This window comes from Arvicanthis niloticus, chromosome 6, assembly GCF_011762505.2.
Source record: "Arvicanthis niloticus isolate mArvNil1 chromosome 6, mArvNil1.pat.X, whole genome shotgun sequence".
In the NCBI taxonomy this organism is placed as follows: Eukaryota; Metazoa; Chordata; class Mammalia; order Rodentia; family Muridae; genus Arvicanthis; species Arvicanthis niloticus.
In genome coordinates this window covers 18,807,005-18,828,737 of record NC_047663.1, presented here as the reverse complement: position 1 = coordinate 18,828,737, position 21,733 = coordinate 18,807,005, and the positions used below count along the sequence as shown (strand labels likewise).

At 41.8% G+C, this 21,733-nt stretch overlaps 1 protein-coding gene across 3 annotated transcripts in view; it reads right to left on the bottom strand.

The window, feature by feature from the left end:
• Positions 1 to 21,733, bottom strand: part of LOC117709940 (uncharacterized) — a 63,226-nt gene that overhangs the window by 587 nt on the left and 40,906 nt on the right. For 2 of the 3 annotated variants that reach the window (XM_076935667.1, XM_076935668.1), the window contains 4 exons: positions 9,241 to 9,359; positions 5,608 to 7,061; positions 4,666 to 4,770; positions 1,181 to 1,227 (listed from right to left, as the gene is read on the bottom strand). In XM_076935667.1, the coding sequence (XP_076791782.1) occupies positions 1,181 to 1,227; positions 4,666 to 4,770; positions 5,608 to 7,061; positions 9,241 to 9,359 (1,725 nt within the window). Of the gene's footprint in view, positions 1 to 117; positions 304 to 1,180; positions 1,228 to 4,665; positions 4,771 to 5,607; positions 7,062 to 9,240; positions 9,360 to 21,733 lie in introns of those variants that run through there. The other variant, XM_076935669.1, reaches the window with a different exon arrangement.

Below are 21,733 nucleotides of genomic sequence, written 5' to 3'. Positions count from 1 at the left end.
CCTCTGATGAGATCTTTCTCTATGGGTTGCCCTGGAGCACAGCCAAAGTGCCAGCATGACAGAGCCCCACTTATCCCTTTGAACAAACCTGTCTCTTTGAAGAAACTGTCCTGGGCAGAAGCATTTTGCTCTCCAGAGCCTTTCCCAAGGTTGGTGCCTTTAGACCAACTCTCACATACAGATTTTCTGAGGTGAGGGAGGGGGACACTCTTGTTTGCCCAGCTCCAAGTGCAATGGTCGAGTCCACAGCTTAGCTCATAAACTCAGAATTTCACCCTGCAGACTGCCTCTGACGAGTGAGTCCTGAGAACAGTTTAAAGGACATGGCTAGTTGGGCATGATGGATTATACCTAATTCCAGTACCTGGGAAGCAGAAACAAGAGTTTTGAGGCCAGCCTTGGCTACATAGGAGTTTCATTACAGCCTGAGATAAGTGTGAAACCCTGTGTCAAAAAAAAAATGTGCTTGCAGCTGTACCTGAAATAAAAACATTATTGATGACTGAAAAAAAAGAGGCAGTAAAGGACATAACTAGCACCAATATACACTGCCATCCTTTCTGATTCCAAGGACATTAGAAAACTTGGGTTGCATTTTCCAGATGTAGATGCTGTACAGATTTATAATGAAACATGACCAAAGGCTGAGCACAGTGGAATGAAAGGACAAGGGCCCCACCAGGGAGAATGGTCCTCTTTCTGACATGCCCTAGAAAAAAGTGGTCATAGAGGCAGACATTTCCTCCAGTCTTCATTTCATTAGAAGAGAGGTACCTATTGTCCATAGTCTCTCCTGGCCATAGTTCTATGAGGTTTGTGTCAGTAAAAGAAAGAACAGGATCAAACAGCGACCAAGAGGATGAGATGTTTCTCTTCCCTGCACAGGAGGGGCTTGTGTCCTGCCACTCACAGCCCTGCACTCAACACCGTGGGCAGCAGAGGGCACTAGCAAAAGCTGGTGCAGCTCAAACCTATGGGTTTCCACTCTCTTTGAAGGCCTGACAACACCAGAGGCACCCATGCTGGTACCAGCTGCCTCCTTGGGAGCCAGGTAAATCAACAGAGAGGATAATATCCTTTCTGGAAATTGTCTCCCAATCAGATGAGTGAATTAACTTAGGTGAGTTCCAAGATTTCTGCTAAGTCTTAGTGTCTCCTTGAAAGATTTTCTCATATTTACCACGTGGAATTTTCTTCATCTCCCTTTTTTGTTCTGTGGGAATAAACCTGTTTTGGAAGAAAACACAATTCTGATTACCAAAATGCCCACTGTGTCTAGATCCACTCATTCCTCCACTTCACTGAGGTCCTGCCTGCTCAATGAGCATAGGAGTCCCACTGAGCTGGTCTTCCTCTCTTCACAACACCTAGCTTAAGGTTTCACTTAATACGTTGTACTGACTGTTTCAGATAAAATTCAGAAAACAATTCCTAATAAAAATAATTTCTGTTAAAAGTGAAAAATAAGAAATACTCTTAACTTTATCAAAGCGTATACCAGAAGCCTAAACAATGGTGCTATTGAGAGACCAAGAACAAGGCAGGAGGCCTCTGTGACAGCCATAGGCCACTGTGTCAAGGTGGTCTCAATATGCAAAAATGGAAACAAGTGGGGACATGTTGGGAAGAAAGGGAAAAAACTAGTACTATTTGTATTCGAAACAACCGAAAAGCCAAAGAGATTAAGTAAAATCGTACTGGGAGCAATAAAATGTTGGTAGGGTAAGGTAAGTCACAAAATGGACAGATCCACGCAGCAGCCCCAGTGGCCCTCACACATCCTCCACACTAGAAACTAGTACAACATGGACGAAGACAGAGAAGGAGCCGAGGGTAAACTTAACTAAAGATGTGAAAGTTCTATGTGATAAAAGCTTCACAACTCTTCTGTAAGAAATATCAGGTCAGTCTTGGCTCCAGGTTCAAAACAAAGAAATCCAGCACCAGAGAGATGGCTGAGCAAGTAAAGATGCCTGTAAGCAACCCTGCTTGAGTGAGTTCCATTGCTGGGATCCTACATGGTGAAAGTCAAGAACTAACTCCCCTGATCTCCACATGTGTGCCCCACTACATAATAATTAAAAATTTTGTTTAGAGACAGCGTCTTACTATGCAGTCCTGACTGGCCTAGAACTCATTGTAGGTTCAAATAGCCTTGACTAATACATTTTTTTTTTAATTTAAAAAGCTAAGGCAGGAGAGATGGATCAGTAGTTAACAGCACAAGCTGATCTTGCAGAGGGCCTGCGTTTGATTTCCAGCAGGCAACATGGTAGCTTACAACTGCCTGTAAATCTAGTCCCAGGCCCCACACCCTCACAGGGCCTCTGCAGGCAGCATGTGTTCCATGCTGCACAGACATACATGCAGAAGCAGCTGGAGAGATGGCCCAGTGGTTAAGACTGCTTCCTGCTCTTCCAGAGGATGGTATTGGGGTCCCTAGTACTCACATGGGGAGGTTCACAGTGCCTGTACCTCCAGCTCCAGGGATCCTTTTGGCCTCCATGGGTGCCCACACACATGAGCAGACATAGGGATACACACAGACAAATAAAAATAAATCTTTAAAACAAGAAGAGACAGGCAGGGGATTTATCTCAAAAACAAGATGCTTGCTTTCTCGCACAAGGCCACATTTGGTGGTGTGGCCCTGTTTCTGGTACAGAAAAGGCAGCAGGATCAATGGAAAAGAACAACAGGTGGTATTTTAGACCAATAAAAAGGAATGATTCAATAAAAATTATTATGAACTGGGATAGAGAGATGGGTCAGTAGTCCGAGTTGAGTTCTAGCACTCTTGCCAGACAGCTCATAATAGCCTGTAATTCTAGTTTCTCGGGATTAGACACCCTTCTGGCCTCTGTGGGTACCCATACTCAGAGCAAAATTGTACATTAACTTAGGAGGAAAAGGATTCCCTGCCCTCAATCCTACTAAAAAACAGATAAATGAAACAAATTTTAGAAGGATAAAAAGTAGAAATAAGTGTTGGGTATGATGGATCATGTGATGCAACCACTGGGGAGAGAGATGCAGGAGGATGAGGAGTTGAGGGCTAGGCTAGGTTACATGGTGGACTGTTGGCTAACCTGGGCTACTTGAGACCTTGTCTCAAAGAAACAAGAAAGGAAAATCAAGAGAAGCAGGTACAAATGACAAAATGGTGTTAGGAATGTGCTAGAAAGTAGCAGCAGAAAGTGCCTGAGGGGGCACAGCCTCTTCACCAGAGCATACCTCAGTGGGAGGAGGCTCTGGCAGATGAGTGGCTTTGGTGAGAGGCAGTTCCTTTTCCACTGGGTTGTTTGTCTATGAGGTGTACTAATGCTTTGGGTGGTCTACAACGTCTCCTTGTGCTCTCCAACTCCCAATACTTCCTGTTTGTCTCTAAGGAGGCAAAACTGACCAGGGATGTGAAGGGTAAGCCATGGGCTTCAGGGTCAGGGGAGTGCAGCTCTGCTCTTGGTTTAGCTCATGTGCCTTAAGTTGCTCTTTCATCCTAGGAGAAGATGGATATACGATCTTCCTTGAACAGTTTTGTGACTAGGTCAGACAATAATGGAGGACTCTGACCTGTGCTCAGCTGGCACAAGTACCAGCTCTCCTAAGGATGCAGAAGGCAGTGCTGAGATACACCACAGGTCCTGCCTGTGGAGTCGGGACTAGACAGGCATTTTCCTCCACACAAATCTTTTTAAAATGACTGCTGCTTTTACTTTATCATCCTTTAAGTTAAAGAATAGGAAGCTTTCTTCATTGCTTGGCCACAAAACAGTTATGTGGTTGTTCTATTACAATTGATTCAGTTTTCACCACTGACTAAACTACTAAAGAGTGACATCACCCAAGTCTTCCTAAGTCTAGGAATGCAGCTCCTGTTCAGCCTGCAGAGGCCATAGAAGAATTCCAGGCCTCAGTCCCTGTGTACAGTCACTGCCGCAGTCATGTGGTCACTGCTTTTCTTTGTCACTATTATCTTGGATCTCTGTTTGTTTAGGTCATTTTGTGCATTCCTGGCCTGAACTCTCTAAATTGCTGAGGATGTCCGTGAACTCCGGATCACCCTGTTTCTGTGTCCGAGTGCTGGGACTACAGAAGTGTGCCAAATGTCTTGCTGATGCTATCTTAAGCAGTGGAACTGATGGGATGTCTCAGTTCTCTTCTTTGAACCTCACTGCTATCTACTACAGGCAGAACACTGGGCATGCTTCCTCTTCTCACCAAGCCCATCATCTAAATTGGCAGAAGAAATAATGAAAATATAGAGAAATGTAAGATGAACTAACTGTACACACAACGAAAGAGCAGCACAGGACTGTACAGAAATCTCCTAGAAGGTCACAACCACCAGAAGGTGTGGAGGGTGCTGTCTGCACTGGCCAGTGGACAGCCTCTGATTTTTAAGCCTAAAACTGAGCCTGTTGTCACAGAGAGAAAACTCACTCATTGCTCCAGAGTGTCTCACATCAACCACCCTCTGACACCAAATCAGAATGTGACATAAGGACCTGGCATTGAGGAACATGCTTCACAGACAGAAAACCTGGGAACATACAGGGACATCATCAGACAGAAAGGCTAAGTGGCTCTGGTTTCCAGTTTACAGGTTCTAAATCTACTATGCATACAGAGCATGTTCTGGATACAAAAATATACTGTTGTCCTTACCTCGATGAGACCCAAAATGATAATCAAAACTATTACTACAATGGTCACAGATATCGCCAAGATGACTTTGTTATTGTAGCCGAACCCTGAGACTTCATTTGAAAGCTGAAATATATAAGATAAATGGACATTTCTGTTGTTGTTAAATAATAATAAAGTAATACAAATGAAAGAAGTAGAAGGTTAATTGTTCACAATCCATTCTTGCTTGAGCTGTGCATGATAACTGATATGTGTATGTAATCTAGCACATAGGTGAATCAGGCTGGAGGACTGCCACAAGTTCAAGCACAACCCTTGACACCAATATCAGGTGGGTTCTTGGCTAACCTGGATTATACAGTAAGACTTTGGTTCAATGAAACTAAAACCTGGGCTTGGTGTGGTGGCACACACTTATAACCCCAGCACTCTGGAGACAGATGCAGGTGGATATCTGTAAGTTCAATGCTAACCTGGTCTACTTAGCAAGTTCCAGGCTAGCCATAAATACATAGTGAGACCCCATCTCAAAAAAACCAACAAAACAAAACAAAATAAAATGAAAAAAACAATAGTCACCAAATAACCAATAAACGAAAGCAAAACTAAGTGTAGAGTACACAGCTTAGTGGTCAAGCCCTTGCATACCATGTGTACAACATCCTGAGTTTAATGCCCAGCACTGTAATAAGAAATGACAATAAGAAAAAACCCCTAATAAAAATTTTCTATTTCAGTAGCATCCAATATATCAAAATTGGATGTGCTACCTATCTAATGCAGTTATTATACTTTGTGTTTTAGATTTCTTCTGACAACCAATTTAAAAGCACAGTGGGAATCACTGTCTTGGCTGGGCTAGAGTTTTGTGGCCAGCAGAAGATCAGGAGTGGGAGCCTCTAATCATTTCTATTGAGCTGACTGAGGAGACTGGGCCTTGTGTCTCAGCGCTGTCCTCACCTGACTTAGTTTCAGACTCTTCTGTTCGCCTTTGGCTTCTGTGCTCTCCTTGATGTAGTCCTCAGTTTTCCACTGGTCTGTATCCCAGTCAGTCCTGGACAGCTTGAAATCTTGCTGCTCACTGAGAAGCTTCATCAGGAGGCCTGTTCTGGAGATGAGCTTGGCACAAGACAGTTGCACTTGACTGTCAGAGCAGTCCATCTTCAACGTCCTGATGACGTGAGAGATGAGCCTTCTCACATTGCTGTTGGGGATGAGGGGCCCCAGATGCTGGTTTAGATGAGATTCAAACTGTTCTTCTGGCGTCATCAGTGATGGGTAAACAACTTCGTTGAAGTTAGGTGAGTCAGACCCGAAAACTAAGTGTACCTGTGGCTCATTGGTTTGCTCAACTGTTGGAATTAAGCCTGGTACACTGGGTATAGGGATATCAGAATCTGCAGTAGGAATCTCAGGCTTATTTTTTGATGTAGTTTCTTCAGGCATAGTGAGGATTGGTTCAAGAATATTTTCTCCAATATTATCTGTTGCAGCCTGAATTTCTTCAAGAGGCTTTTCTATAGTGGACTCTGGAGCTGCATATAATTCTGGAAAGGGCCTTTCTGAGTAACTCAGATCTCCTAAAGATGAAAAGATCCCTCGTGCAGGGGAATTTATCAGGCTCCTCACTGCAGAGGATGCTGCTGGCCGCTTTGCAATCAACTGAAACTGAGATTTTTTCTTTCTAAGGTTTCGATATCTTTCTTCACTTTGTAAACTTGGGTTAGAACCCTTCGTTCTCTTCACATTGGCATTTGCACTTTCTAAAACATAAATGGTGTAAGACAAGTCTTTTCGTCTGTCTATGAACTCAGGTAGCGATTTTGTAGTGGGAGCCTTGTCCACCAGGGACAGTTCTGGGGAGAAAGAGTCTTCCTCTGCCTGGGCGGGTTCCCATCTCTTTTCAAATATTCGTCGTTTAAATTTGGGACTTATATTTTTAGATTTTGCCTTATGCCTCCCAGGTTTCTCTTCCTTTTGAACCTCATCAATTTTTTTGTCTAACAAATTTTCTAAAAAATGAAGTTTATTCAATTTATTTTTGTAAGTGACATTATTGGACTTAGATTCATTTGTAGCAGAAACAGTTACTGTGTCCTTCTGCAAAGATCCCAAGGAATTACCTGTATCTTGTGCATGAGAAAACAGCAGTTTAATGTATGGTAACATTGAAGACATTATGTCTTCCATATTTCCCTCTGAGAAATATGGCAGTATGTAATTTAGCGCGCTCATAACATCATTTTCATCATCAAAGTCTGTCTTTTCATCCATGGAACTGGAATAGTTGGCATAATCTTCGTCTGAATTGCCCCTTTCTGGTTCAATAGTGAGCTCAGTGCTGCTGTTCCCCTTCCGGGCCTGCAACACTTTCATGAATGCTCCTCCTGGGTTCCTTATAGATGCTTCCTCAACTGTCAAAAAAGAAGAAATTGCCTTCAGTCAGAGAGAACTGGCAGCCCTTCCTCAGTCTACAGAAATATTCCCCAATCAAATAAATTAGGAGCCAGAAAATATTGTGGTGCCAGTAGTGTATGGGGGAAACAAACCTAACTTAATCCTTTGATAGGGCAACAAGAGAAAGAGAGAGTGTTGTTGGCAAAGTAGCTGCTTAATTGGAATATTCCACAGTGTGCACACAGAACATCTGTTTAAGACAGCCAATGGGCCAGTAGAGCCCAGGGCCTGAAGACAAAGCTAGCGTCTCCACACATCCGACTGACCAGCAGAGAACCTTCTCAGGCTCCTAGACCCACACTCTCTCATCTCAGTTTGAAAGGCCCATGAAGCTTCCTGCCTCCATCTTTTTAGTGTGCCCTGTGTGGATACACTCACAGCTGGCCATGATGATGGACACCCTTAGAGTGGACACAGGGCAGAAATGCTAGATTAGATGTTCCAATTTCTTCCTATGGGCTCTGTTGCCACTTAGTCTAGCTCCCAGAATGGATGGAGCATCCTTCTCTCTGTGGTTCTTCCATTATATTTGGGGCTGGGGGCTATAAGGTATAGGTAAAGGCATGTTAATTTTCTGGGTTCATTCCTATGTACAATCCATTTATAAAACAATAGCTATTTATGGATCAACATTACTTGAGTCATAAAATGCACAAGGTCAGAGCTACTCTTATCTGGGCCTTTTCTCACTTCATTTCTCATTCTTCCAGCTTCATGTGGGAGCAACACAAATCTTCTGATAGTGGGAAGGTCAAGGGTACCACTGTGTAGCTATGTTTCTATCCCAGGAGAATTATGAGGATTTTCCGTGGTAGTGAGGGTTCAAGGAGGTGGTGAAAAGAAAACTGTGGGCCTATGGACAGCCTAGAATTAGGGAGAGATGACTTAGGCATGAAGTGACAGCAGTTGATACTTCTGATGTATAAAAGAAGGGAAAAGCTTACTTGCCATTTCTGGGGAAGAAGAGAATAATGTAATTATTATTTATATGAACAGCCAAATGCTCACTCTATTTACCATCCCCTAGATCAAGGGAAAAGATCTGCATTCAAGCTATTTAGACAAGAAAAGTATCATATTTTGGTATGAAGTTATTGCTAACATGCCTAATATAGAGAAAAATATTTTAGGACTAAATATAAATTATACCACTGAGCTGTATCCATGTCTTCTTTTAAAACTGAAAACAAACTGTGGTAGGATCTCATAGCAGTAGTAGGTTAGAGTGCTCTAAACTCCCCAGTGGGCGCTTGCACGTGGTGGTGCACACATGCCTGGTCCTTGCTACTCACCCAAATGGAGAGGACAGAAGAAGAGGAGGAAGAAAAGATGGAGCAGTAACTACTACAAGTAACAAAAGGTCCCATAGCTAGAGAATTAATTAGTGCAGTGTTAGATTTTCCAGATCTAGACATATAGCTTATACATATAACAACTAGATTATTTTTATACAGGATTATTGGGGCTAGCAATTACCATTGCATATTCTCACTAAATTGCCTAGATTGGCTTTCAACTTGGATCATCTTGCCTCGGCATCCTGTGGGATTACTTTCATGTGACACCATACCCAGTTTAGGAAATACTTAAGACTGTATGAATGATCTGGTGATAGAAAAGAATGAAGTTGAAAACAAGTAGGGAGTTGGTTAGTTATGGACATGAAGGGCTCTCTGTTCCACTGTCAGACCCAGACAAAACTCACTGGTCATGTTGAACAGAAGCTTGAGAGATTATAAATGAAAATAGTATCACTTATAAAATTACAAAAGTAAACTAAAGAAAACCAATCTAGAAATGCAAAAATCAGAGAGAAAACTCAGAGAGCTAATGTACATAAATTACAGACTGCAGTGCACTACATGCCTACGAAATCACTGGAAACAACTGCCAAGCAGACAGCATAGTGCAGAGTCGGTGGTCCTTTCTGATATCCTTCCCATCCATTCCCTTCTCTTGCTTTCTGCACATGGAACAGCTCTACTTTTTAATCATGTAATAATAGCTGAGAGCCCAACTTCAGCAAGGAAGAAGTTGTGGATGAATAAATAAAAGTAAGCTTTTTTAGTGAATTTTTTCATTACTAGTTAAAAATTAAGACATAAAATTAAATCATTTATCAGGCAAGAAACTCACGACAATGTGTGGTGTTTGTCAGACATCCTGTTTGACAATGCAGTTTGATTGTCTTGCAGATAACCTCAATGTCAGCTTTAAATTTGCAGAGGCAGCAGGCCATGTGGCTAGGTAAGATCCTATAAATGGAGTGACAGAGAATTGGGTTACTGGAAGAGGGTTACTGAGGTGTAGAAGAGGCAGCCCAAGGCCACCACAGGGTTGCTGAGGAAAAAGTACTTGAGGCACGTGGCATGGGCAGCTGGGTCTTGGAGACTCAATGGCAAATTGCTGCTTCTATTGAAACTAATCATGGAGGGTGACAGGGGTGCTCAACAGACAGTCAGGGTGGGTGTGTATTCTTCTCAATAGAATATTAAAGTAGGCCTAAAACAGCTTACTTTAACCATACTTTATATCGTTAAATAGTAACATGGATCACATCGACCAAATCTGAATTATTTTTGTGTTCCAAAAAATAATGGCAGATTTGAAGCTCTTTGGTATAGTGTTTGTGCATCAGTGCAATGGCCTGGGTTTGATTTTAACATCACACACACACACGCACACACACACACACAAACACTTGGGGAGACATAAAGAGAACAAGGGATAATAGATAACATTATGAAATACAATATAATGTAAAGAGAATCTGTGAATTCTTAATGATACTACAGAGAAAAGCAGGGTAGGTCTTTGAGAAAATACTAGGTCACTGATGTGGGAGAAATATTTGCAATCACCAAGTAACAGTTCAGTCAAGATGATCAAAAACAGTCAAATGTTGGAGAGTAGGATCTGATGAAGATCTAGATCTAGATGAAGACAACTGAGAAGCCTTCAAACATCTCATGTGTGGAGGGACCACGCCTTCCTGTCTGGTAGATTGTGGTGGGTAGCTGGGCCCTTTAAGGCTTGAAAGGAGCACCAGTGACTGCAGGCAGTGAAAGCCAGGCCAAGACTGAGAAGCTAAAGTCCCTAGCACAGGCAGGCCTCTGATCCAGTAGTATATGTTTGAAATGTGCTTAGGTGCTAAAGAAAGAAAAAAAAAGCTGTGTATAGACAGTCATAGAGAAAATGTATATTATTTGAAAATAATATAGTAAAATCTTTGAAGGAAGGAGAGAGATAGAGATATTAAAAAGAAAATATTTCTGTGTTTAAAAACACAGAATGGAGAATACAACAGAGGGCACTTGGACCTGTATAATTTTGTTTCAATGACCAGCATAGAAATAATTATATTTTTGGTAGTGATTGCAATTTTATGTATCCTGTTTAAGAAAGATCAGAATGGACCCTTCTCTGCATCCCATTTTCCAGTCCACACCGCTACATGCAATCTCAGTTCTGTACTCCAGTTTGCTGGCCATACCTCTGCCTGCATCCCTGGAGGTCTGCTGCCACATGGGACAACCAGGTGAGCACTCCATGCTCCAATCCCCTACCCATTGGGTTCCCCAGCAAGCCCAGCAGCCACGAGGGATTTCCATTAAGTAGAAATCCCTCTTCTCTAGTACTATTAAATTCATTGAAAGAATTTGTTATATGGAGGTAGTATTGAATTTTTAAATACATTACTGTGAACAACGTGAAGCCAGGTAGGTTCCTCGGAATATTTCAGATATGTCAGACATTTAGAAAACACTTCAAACAATTGTTTTAGATGAGGGAGATCTTCAGGGACCTAAGAACCAGAGAGGCCTTTTTAACTGAGGTGAAGCTCCTGAGGGTCTGGGAGTATCCACAACTTATCCTAGTGAGGGAATAATGTAGCCTAATGAAGGCTCCATCCCCTCTGCACTCCATCTTCTGGTCCATACCTCAACCTCCAGTTCTGGAGGTCTACAGCCAGCAGGGACCACCAGCTCTGCCTGCATCCCTGGAAGCCTCCTGCCACCAAGGACAACCAGCTCTACCTGCAATCACGGAGGCCTGCTGACACCAGGAACAACCAGATGGCTAAAGGCCAGCATAAGAATACAATCAACAAAAACCAGGGCAATATGGCATCACCAGAACCCACCTAACCTACTATAGCAGGCCTTGCATATCTTTAAAATCCTGAAGTACAAGAAAACAACCTGAAATCTAATCTTAAGAAAATGATAGAGGCCTCTAAAGAGGAAATGAATAAATCTTTTAAAGAAATACAAGAAAATACAACCAAACACATGAGAGGAATGAATAAAACTGTTGAAGATCTGAAAATGGAAATAAAAGCCATAAAGGAAACAAAAACTGAGGCAACCCTGGAGGCAGAAAACCTAGAAAAGTAACAGAACTACAGAAGCAAGCATCGCTCCCATAAAACAACAGATGGAAGAGAGATTCTCAGGTGTAGAAAATATGACAGAAGAAATTCATACATTGGTCAAAGAAAATGCCAAATCTAAATAGTTTCCAACACAAAAAGAAAAATCCATGAAGTTTGGTACACTAGAAAAAGACCAAAACTAAGAGTAATAAGAATAGAAGGAGATGCCCAGTTCAAAGGCCCAGAAGATATCTTCAACAAAACCATAGAAGAAAATCTACTTAACCTAAAAAAAAAAAAAAAAAATCCTCCAACCACATAGTAATCAACACACTACATATACAAAAAAAAAAAAAAAAAAAAAAATTTAAAAGCTGCAAGGGAAAAAGGTCAAAGTAACATATAAAGGCAGACCTATCAGAATTACAGCTGATGTCTCAACAGTAACTCTAAAAGCCAGAAGGACCTGGGCAGATGTCATACAATCCACAGATGTCAGCCTAGTCTACTATACCCATTAAAACTTTCAATCACCATAGATGGAGAAAACAAGATATTCCATAACAAAATAAAATTTAAACAATGCCTTTCCACTAAACCAGACCTACAGAGGCTATTACAAGGAAAACAATACAAGGAGAATAAGTATACCCAAGAAAACACAAAAAATGAAGAATTTTACACCAGCAAAATCTCTCTCCCTCTGTCTCTGTCTCTCTCTCCCTCTGTCTCTCCCTCTGTCTCTCTCTCTCCCTCTGTCTCTCTCTCTGTCTCTCTCTCTCTCTCTCTCTCTCTCTGTCTCTCTGTCTCTCTCTCTCTCTGTCTCTCTCTCTCACACACACACACAAACACACTTTGGGAGACATAAAGAGAACAAGGGATAATAGATAACATAATGAAATACAATATAATGTAAAGAGAATCTGTGAATTCTTAATGATACTCCAGAAAAAAGCAGGGTAGGTCTTTGAGAAAATACTAGCTCACTGATGTGGGAGAAAAATTTGCAATCACCAAGTAACAGTTCAGTCATGATGATCAAAAACAGTCAAATGTTGGAGAGTAGGATCTTTAAGGCCTCCATGATTCCTAGGTTGGTTCATCCTTCTTTCCTCTCTTCCTTCCCCTCTATTCTTCCTAAATCTGTCTTTTTTTTTTTTTTTTTTTTTTTTTTTTTTTTTTTTTAAGACAAGGTCTCTCTATGCAGCCCTGGCTGTTATGAAACTTGATATGTATACCATGCTGGCCTCAAACTCATGGGTAACGTTTTTGTGCACAGTGTGAAGGTTGTCTTTGTAGTCCTTAGATGTTGATTACTGTACTGGCAGAGAGCTGAGTACTGACCAGATTTTGATACTGTTATTCTTAAGGTTCATCACCACTATTATATTGGGTAGACAGCCTTTCTCCCTTGCCCTTTTATTGGCTTAATAAAGAGCTGAAGGCCAATAGCTGAAGCAGGAAGGGAGGGCAGAACTTCTGGCAGAGAGAGGGACTCATGGAGAAAGATTGAGAGGTGGTAAGATTTACCATCATGCCATGGAGGTGAAAAGAACAAGTGCTGGAACATGGCAGACATGGACTAAAAGGGTTAATTATGTTCGATGAGCTAGCTGGGAGGTAGCCTAAGCTAAGGCCTCAGCTATAATAAAAATTAATAAGCCTCTGTGTCATTATTCAAATATTTGGTGCCCAACTTGAAGGCATGTAAATTCAAGTTTAGGGCCTGAGAAAAGTTCCAGACACAGGGCAGACCAGGTTTCCTAGTAACCTCAGTCTCTCAGGCAGGCCAGGCACTCACCACATGAGTCACACTGCTCCTTTAAGGGCACCTGCTTTTGCTGTACAGCTAGGCCAGTGACAGAACAAGAGCACTTTATGAGCAGCTGGCACCCTGCTCTGTGAGTGAGCAGGTGACAGAAACCTCAGAGACTGCAGTTTCTCAGGCTTCCTTCAGGCACGGTGGGTTGGAAACCCCAGCCCAGTCCAGGCTGGTCCAGCCCCAGCCAGATGGGCACCACAGCCCAGTGCTCAGTGGCAGTGCTGATGCCTGTGGAGGGCAGAAAGGCTTGGCATGTGGCTGGCAGAGTGACTGCAGCCAGAGTTGGGTGGGAGACGGAACCAGTAGGGCATAATGCTGGACTGGTTTATGGTGGATGAAGACCACTGAGAAGCCTTCAAACATCTCATGTGTGGAGGGACCACGCCTTCCTGTCTGGTAGATTGTGGTGGGTAGCTGGGCCCTTTAAGGCTTGAAAGGAGCACCAGTGACTGCAGGCAGTGAAAGCCAGGCCAAGACTGAGAAGCTAAAGTCCCTAGCACAGGCAGGCCTCTGATCCAGTAGTATATGTTTGAAATGTGCTTAGATGCTAAAGAAAGAAAAAAAAGCTGTGTATAGACAGTCATAGAGAAAATGTATATTATTTGAAAATAATATAGTAAAATCTTTGAAGGAAGGAGAGAGATAGAGATATTAAAAAGAAAATATTTCTGTGTTTAAAAACACAGAATGGAGAATACAACAGAGGGCACTTGGACCTGTATAATTTTGTTTCAATGACCAGCATAGAAATAATTATATTTTTGGTAGTGATTGCAATTTTATGTATCCTGTTTAAGAAAGATCAGAATGGACCCTTCTCTGCATCCCATTTTCCAGTCCACACCACTACATGCAATCTCAGTTCTGTACTCCAGTTTGCTGGCCATACCTCTGCCTGCATCCCTGGAGGTCTGCTGCCACATGGGACAACCAGGTGAGCACTCCATGCTCCAATCCCCTGCCCACTGGGTTCCCCAGCAAGCCCAGCAGCCACGAGGGATTTCCATTAAGTAGAAATCCCTCTTCTCTAGTACTATTAAATTCATTGAAAGAATTTGTTATATGGAGGTAGTATTGAATTTTTAAATACATTACTGTGAACAACGTGAAGCCAGGTAGGTTCCTCGGAATATTTCAGATATGTCAGACATTTAGAAAACACTTCAAACAATTGTTTTAGATGAGGGAGATCTTCAGGGACCTAAGAACCAGAGAGGCCTTTTTAACTGAGGTGAAGCTCCTGAGGGTCTGGGAGTATCCACAACTTATCCTAGTGAGGGAATAATGTAGCCTAATGAAGGCTCCATCCCCTCTGCACTCCATCTTCTGGTCCATACCTCAACCTCCAGTTCTGGAGGTCTACAGCCAGCAGGGACCACCAGCTCTGCCTGCATCCCTGGAAGCCTCCTGCCACCAAGGACAACCAGCTCTACCTGCAATCACGGAGGCCTGCTGACACCAGGAACAACCAGATGGCTAAAGGCCAGCATAAGAATACAATCAACAAAAACCAGGGCAATATGGCATCACCAGAACCCACCTAACCTACTATAGCAGGCCTTGCATATCTTTAAAATCCTGAAGTACAAGAAAACAACCTGAAATCTAATCTTAAGAAAATGATAGAGGCCTCTAAAGAGGAAATGAATAAATCTTTTAAAGAAATACAAGAAAATACAACCAAACACATGAGAGGAATGAATAAAGCTGTTGAAGATCTGAAAATGGAAATAAAAGCCATAAAGGAAACAAAAACTGAGGCAACCCTGGAGGCAGAAAACCTAGAAAAGTAACAGAACTACAGAAGCAAGCATCGCTCCCATAAAACAACAGATGGAAGAGAGATTCTCAGGTGTAGAAAATATGACAGAAGAAATTCATACATTGGTCAAAGAAAATGCCAAATCTAAATAGTTTCCAACACAAAAAGAAAAATCCATGAAGTTTGGTACACTAGAAAAAGACCAAAACTAAGAGTAATAAGAATAGAAGGAGATGCCCAGTTCAAAGGCCCAGAAGATATCTTCAACAAAACCATAGAAGAAAATCTACTTAACCTAAAAAAAAAAAAAAATCCTCCAACCACATAGTAATCAACACACTACATATCCAAAAAAAAAAAAAAAAATTAAAAGCTGCAAGGGAAAAAGGTCAAGTAACATATAAAGGCAGACCTATCAGAATTACAGCTGATGTCTCAACAGTAACTCTAAAAGCCAGAAGGACCTGGGCAGATGTCATACAATCCACAGATGTCAGCCTAGTCTACTATACCCATTAAAACTTTCAATCACCATAGATGGAGAAAACAAGATATTCCATAACAAAATAAAATTTAAACAATGCCTTTCCACTAAACCAGACCTACAGAGGCTATTACAAGGAAAACAATACAAGGAGAATAAGTATACCCAAGAAAACACAAAAAATGAAGAATTTTATACCAGCAAAATCTCTCTCTCTCTCTCTCTCTCTCTCTCTCTCTCTCTCCCTCTGTCTCTCTCTCTGTCTCTCTCTGTCTCTCTCTCTCTCTCTCTGTCTCTCTCTCTCTCTCTCTCTCTCTGTCTCTCTCTCTCTCTCACACACACACACACAAACACTTGGGGAGACATAAAGAGAACAAGGGATAATAGATAATATAATGAAATACAATATAATGTAAAGAGAATCTGTGAATTCTTAATGATACTCCAGAATGAGAGTTCTTTTGCACTGGGTTTTGCTCAATGAAACCTGCTCATGAGGGCTTTTATTCTATCCACCAAATGAGTGTGTGTGTGTGTGTGTGTGTGTGTGTGTGTGTGCGCGTGCGTGTTTGTTTATGTGTGTTTGTGTGTATGTATAGGTTCATGTATGTAAGTGTGCATGAATTCTTGTGAAGCTGATGAGACAGGTGGTTGGGACTAACATGTCTGTGTGTATGGATAAATGTTTGTTTCTATGTGTAATGCCTGGGTAAGTTTTTCTTATTGCAAGTATGACTTTCTTTTGCTGGTTCACTAAAAATTAATTTCTCCAAACCTCCCTCTTGCATAGCCAGTGAGGGTTGAGGCTCCTGGGCAATAAAGAATGGAACTCTAACAATTAATCTTTACTTAATTACCCACAGCTGCCAGCAGGAACTAATTACCAAATGTATATCTGTCTGTCTGCCTATATAGATGTATACTTAAGAGTGAGAAGAGTTCAGAGTTTCTTGCTGGGCATTCTTGTCAGCACCATATATTTAAGTTTTATTCTGTCAATCATATTGACCCTGTAAATTACCTGACACTGTCACTGGGCCCCTCTGCAATCAGCATGATCCCAATGGTCAATACTTCCCTCTAGCCCCTGTATTCCAGAGAGAGTGAGAGAGTGAAATGAGGCTCGAAGCAACCAGAGAACTCCTACAGCTGATAGGCACTTTTAGCACAGTGGCTGGGTACAAAATCAACTTAAAAAATCAGTTGCCTTCCTTTATACATACAATATGTGGGCTGAAAAAATTATTAGGGAAACAACACCCTTCACAATAGCCAGAAATAGTATAAGATATCTTGATGTAACTCTAACCAAGCAAGTGAAAGACCTGTATGACAAGAACTTCAGGTCTCTGAAGAAACTAAAGAAGCTATCAGAAGACAGGAAGATGCCATGCTTGTGGATCAGTAGGATTAATCAAGGGCTTCCAATGAAGAAGTTAGAGGACTGAAGGAGCTGAAAGGGTTGGTGGCCCCATGAGAAGAGCAACACAGCCATCCAACCAGAGCTCCCCAGTGTCTAAACCACCAGCCCGGGAGCACAAAAGGAGGCACACATGACTTCAGCTGTATACTTAGGGGAGGATGGCCTTGTTGGGCAAGGGTGGGAGAGGAGATCCTTGGTCCCATGAAGGCTGAACACCGAGTGGGGAGGAATTCAAGGGTGGTGAGGGGAGGGGTGGGGGGTAGGTGGGGGCATACCCTTGTGGAGGCAAGAGGAGAGACAGGATAGGGGGTTCCTGGGTGGTGGTGGGAATGGGGTGAGGGGATAAAACCTGAAATGTATTTTAAAGAAATAAAAAAAAAAACAGTAAAAACGGCCATCTTACCAAAAGCAATCTACAAATTCAATGCAATTTCCTTCAAAATTCCAATACAATTCTTTACAGACCTTGAAGGAACAAGTTGCAACTTCATAAGGAAAATCAAGAAAAACAAAACAAACAAACAAAAAACAAAACTAAATAACCCAATTAAAAATGGGATACAGAGCTAAATAGAAAATTCTCAATGGAGGAATCTTGAATGGCCAAGAAGCACTTAAAGAAATGTTCAACATCCTTAGTCATTAGGGAAATGCATATGAAAACATTTGGGATTCTACCTTATAGCCATCAGAATGACTAAGATCAAAAAATTCAAATGACAGCACATACTAGCAGGATGTGGAGCAAAGTGAACATTCCTCAATTGCTAGTGGGAGTGAGCACTTATACAACCAATTTAGAAGTCAACTTGGCAGTTTCTCAGAAAATTGGGAATAGTTCTATCTCAAGACCCAGCTATACCACTCCTGAGCATATATCCAAAAGATGCTCTGTGGGGAGCCAACAGGAGGTGGCTATCATCCTTGTGGCCATCTTGAGCCATATACTCGGATAAGAGATTTGATTACAATGGTCTATAACAGCTGAGCACACTCTGATAACATCTTGTTTTGGATACCCAGTATCTTCCCTTGGGTGTGTGAGACTTAAAGATGTGTGACTTAAGGGTGTGACTTAGAGATCAGATTTAGAGACAAGACCTAAGGGCATGACTTAAAGGCATGACTTAGAGGCATGGTTTAGAAGTGAGACATATAAAAGGCGAGAGGCAGACAGAAGAGTTCAGTACAACTTACATTACAACTTGGAACTAGGAATTAGGTTAGAGAGTACAACTTGGAGTTAGTTATTAAGCATTAGGTAGAAGACACTTGGACTAGAGGACTCGGAAGAACTAGGTAGTAGGCATTAGGCACTTAGCACTTGGAACTTGGAGGCACTAGGGACTAGGAACTAGGGACTTAGAGAGAAGAAGAGAGACTGAAGAATAAACGAGGTTGAATCACACTCTGTCTGGTCTCCATTCCTCGAGTCCATCCTCACTCTCTCTCTTGCTGAACCCTGACCCGAAGACTGGAGCAGCTTGGGGCAGTTTGGGCTAACAAGTTAGTCCCCAAGGCTTTTGGCAGTGCGGGTTCCAACACTGATAGCTCTGGCTGCAACATTTTGGCCCCCAATGTGGGGTAGAGCAGCTCACAACAATGCTCCACCATACCACAAGGACACTTGCTCAGCTATGTTCACAGTAGTTTTATTTCTAACAGTCAGAAACTTGAAACAACCCAGATATCCTTTAACCAAAGAATGGATAAAGAAAATGTGGTTCATTTACACAACAGAATACTACTCAGCTATTAAAAACAAGGACATCATGAAATTTGCAGGCAAATGAATGGAACTAGAAAATATCATCCTGAGTGAGGTAACCCAAAAGGACATGCATGGTATGTACTTACTCACTTATAAGTGGATTAGTCACAAAGCACAGGATAACCACACTACAATCTACCATCCCAAGAAGCACATAACAAGGAGGGCACAAAGGAGAATACTTGAATCTCACTCAGAAGGGGAAATAAAATAGATACTGGAGGTAGATGGAGGGAGGGAACTAGGTGGGAAAGAGGAGGGCTTGAGAGAATGGAAACTGGTGGTGGGTGGGTGGGTGTCATCTCTAAGATGTGCCAGAGATCCGAGATGGGGGAGTCTATGGGGTGACTCTAGATGAGACTCCCATCTGTGGGGGATATGGAGTCTGAAGTAGATACTTTCTGTAGCCAGGCAGGACTTCCAGTGGAGGGGTAAGGACAGTGACCCACCTAGAAAATGTTCCACCCAAAATGTGTCCTGCCTACAAGATATGCAGGGACAAAGATGAAACAGAGACTGAGGGAATGGCCAACCAACGACTGGCTCAACTTGAGACCCATCCCATGGGAAGCAACCAATCCTTGACACTATTAATGATACTCTGTTATGCTTGCAGACAGGAGCCTAACTGTCCTCTGAGAGGCTCCACCAAGCAGCTGATGGAAACAGATGCAGAGACCCTCAGCCAAACATTAGATAGAGCTTGGGAGAGTCTTGTGGACGAGTTGGGGGAAGGATTGAAGGACCTAAAACAGATAGGAACTCTACAAGAAGATCAACAGAGTCAACTAGCCTGGACTCTTGGGGGCTCCTGGAGACTGAACCACCAACCAAAAAGCAATAGTGGGCTGGCCCTAGGCCCCCTACACATATATAACAGATGTGCAGCTCGGTCTTCATGCAGGTCTCCACAACTGGAGTGGGGGCTGTTCCTGACTATTGCCTGCCCGTGGATCCTATTAGCCTAACTGACCCACCTTGTCTGGCCTCAGTGGGAGAGGATGCACCTAGTCCTGCAGTGAATTGATATGTCAGAGTGGGTTGGTATGGGGGGCACTCCCCCTTCTCAGAAGAGGAGATGAGAGAGGCTGTTGTGGGGGCTGTAATAGTGATGTAAAGTGAATAAATAAATTAATGAAAAAAAAAAGAAAGATCAGGGCTTAGGTCAGAACTTAGATAAGAGAGGCCAAAAAAAAAAAAAAAAAAAAAAAAAAAATGCCATGCTAAGTTACAAGCAAGAGAACAAAAATTAGACACATCTTCAGATGAATCAATCTGAAGCCTATGGTGCCACCTTGAGACAAGACTGCAAAGTGCAGTCCAAGCCCCTTAGAGAAGCTATGATTCTTCCAGCTACAATAAGACAATTAGCTCCAGTAGAGAAATCCACAAGGGCTTAAGGAATTTGGATGAGAGACCATAGTCTTACAGAGTCTTAAAAAGATTTAAAGAAGTAATAATGCCCTATGGCTTACATTCACCCTCTGTAAGACAGATACTTAATAATTGGGTTACATAAAATCATACAATTCCAGAAGACTATAGAGAGTTGATGTCAGCCATCTTAGAACCCCATCCTCAACTACATTGGCTGACATGGTGCAGAGATGAGGCTTCAGTTATGCAGCAACAAAATCAAACTAGAGGCATCAATATTGTCAAGGATCAGTTGCTAGGTAAAGGTCAATATTCTGAATTAAGAGTACAGATTATGTTTGAAGATGCCATCTTAGAACAATGTTGTACAGTAGCTGTAATGATTCAGTAGCACAAGCATCTGAATCATTTACAAAGATAGTCCAGGGTTGAAATGAATCGTTCATTGGCTTTTTACAAAGATAACTTCAGTTCTAAATAGAGCCATATCAGATCCAACTGCTAGAGAGATTTTAATTGAATCTTTAGCTTTTGAAATGCAAATGCTGAATGCAAAGAAGGCTATTAGACCATTAAGGGCCAGATCTGCACCTGTTTATGAATGGATTAAAACTACTGAAGATGCTGAATCTAAAGCTCACAATTCAGTTATGGTTAGACAAACAATTACAAAGACATGAGAACTCATAACGTCCATTGCTGTAGCCATCAGGTCATTTCCTTAAAACTGTAGACACACAGTTCCTAAGGATAATTTTTTCTCCAATAATAATCTAGGGAGGAAGTTTCTTGAATATGTAGCAGATGTGGAAGGAATCTAGAGGACTACGGATGCAGATCAGCCACTGATATTTGCAGCAATTCCTTTCTGTTGGAAAACTGACTAAGGGGCCTTGCTCAGGGTGTGGCACAAAAGACAACATGAACCCTCTGTTTCCCTGTCAGCCAAGGAAAAACTGCTAGAAATTGACTAGAAAACCTGACAGGACAGACAGCACTGCTCAAAGTTTACTAATCCATTTAACAGAAATAGAGCAGCTCGTGTAGATAGAAAAAGAGATTCTGAAGAGAGCAGAAGACAGATATCTTGACAATTGCTAGAAATGAAAAGAGACCAAGGTTGAAATTACAATGAGATGTAATTAAGATTAAAGGCCTAGTGGATACAGGATCAAATAACAACAATATAATAATAATAATTATTATAATATCACAAGATTCCTGAATTCAACTTGGCCACCACAAAAAGTATCTACACAGTTCCTAGGAATTGGGACATTGTCTCAGGTAAAACAAAGTCTAAATGGATTAAATGCATAGGACCAGAGGTCATGTAGAAAAATTAAAGCCATATATGGTCCATAAAATAAAGCAGATATAGTCATAAACTTATGGAGAAGAGATCTATTACAACACTTGGAAGCACTGATTAACATTTCTCCAACATCAGCCACGAGCTGTAAGAGAAATGTTCCTGAGAAAAATATTATCAAATATTATCAAAGACACATAGAGACTGCTCAAGCTCCATAATCAGGACACAACATAGGTTGGCTCTCCTATTTATAAGGAGGGCCACTGCTGATAGAATACCAAACACCCTACCATTAAAACA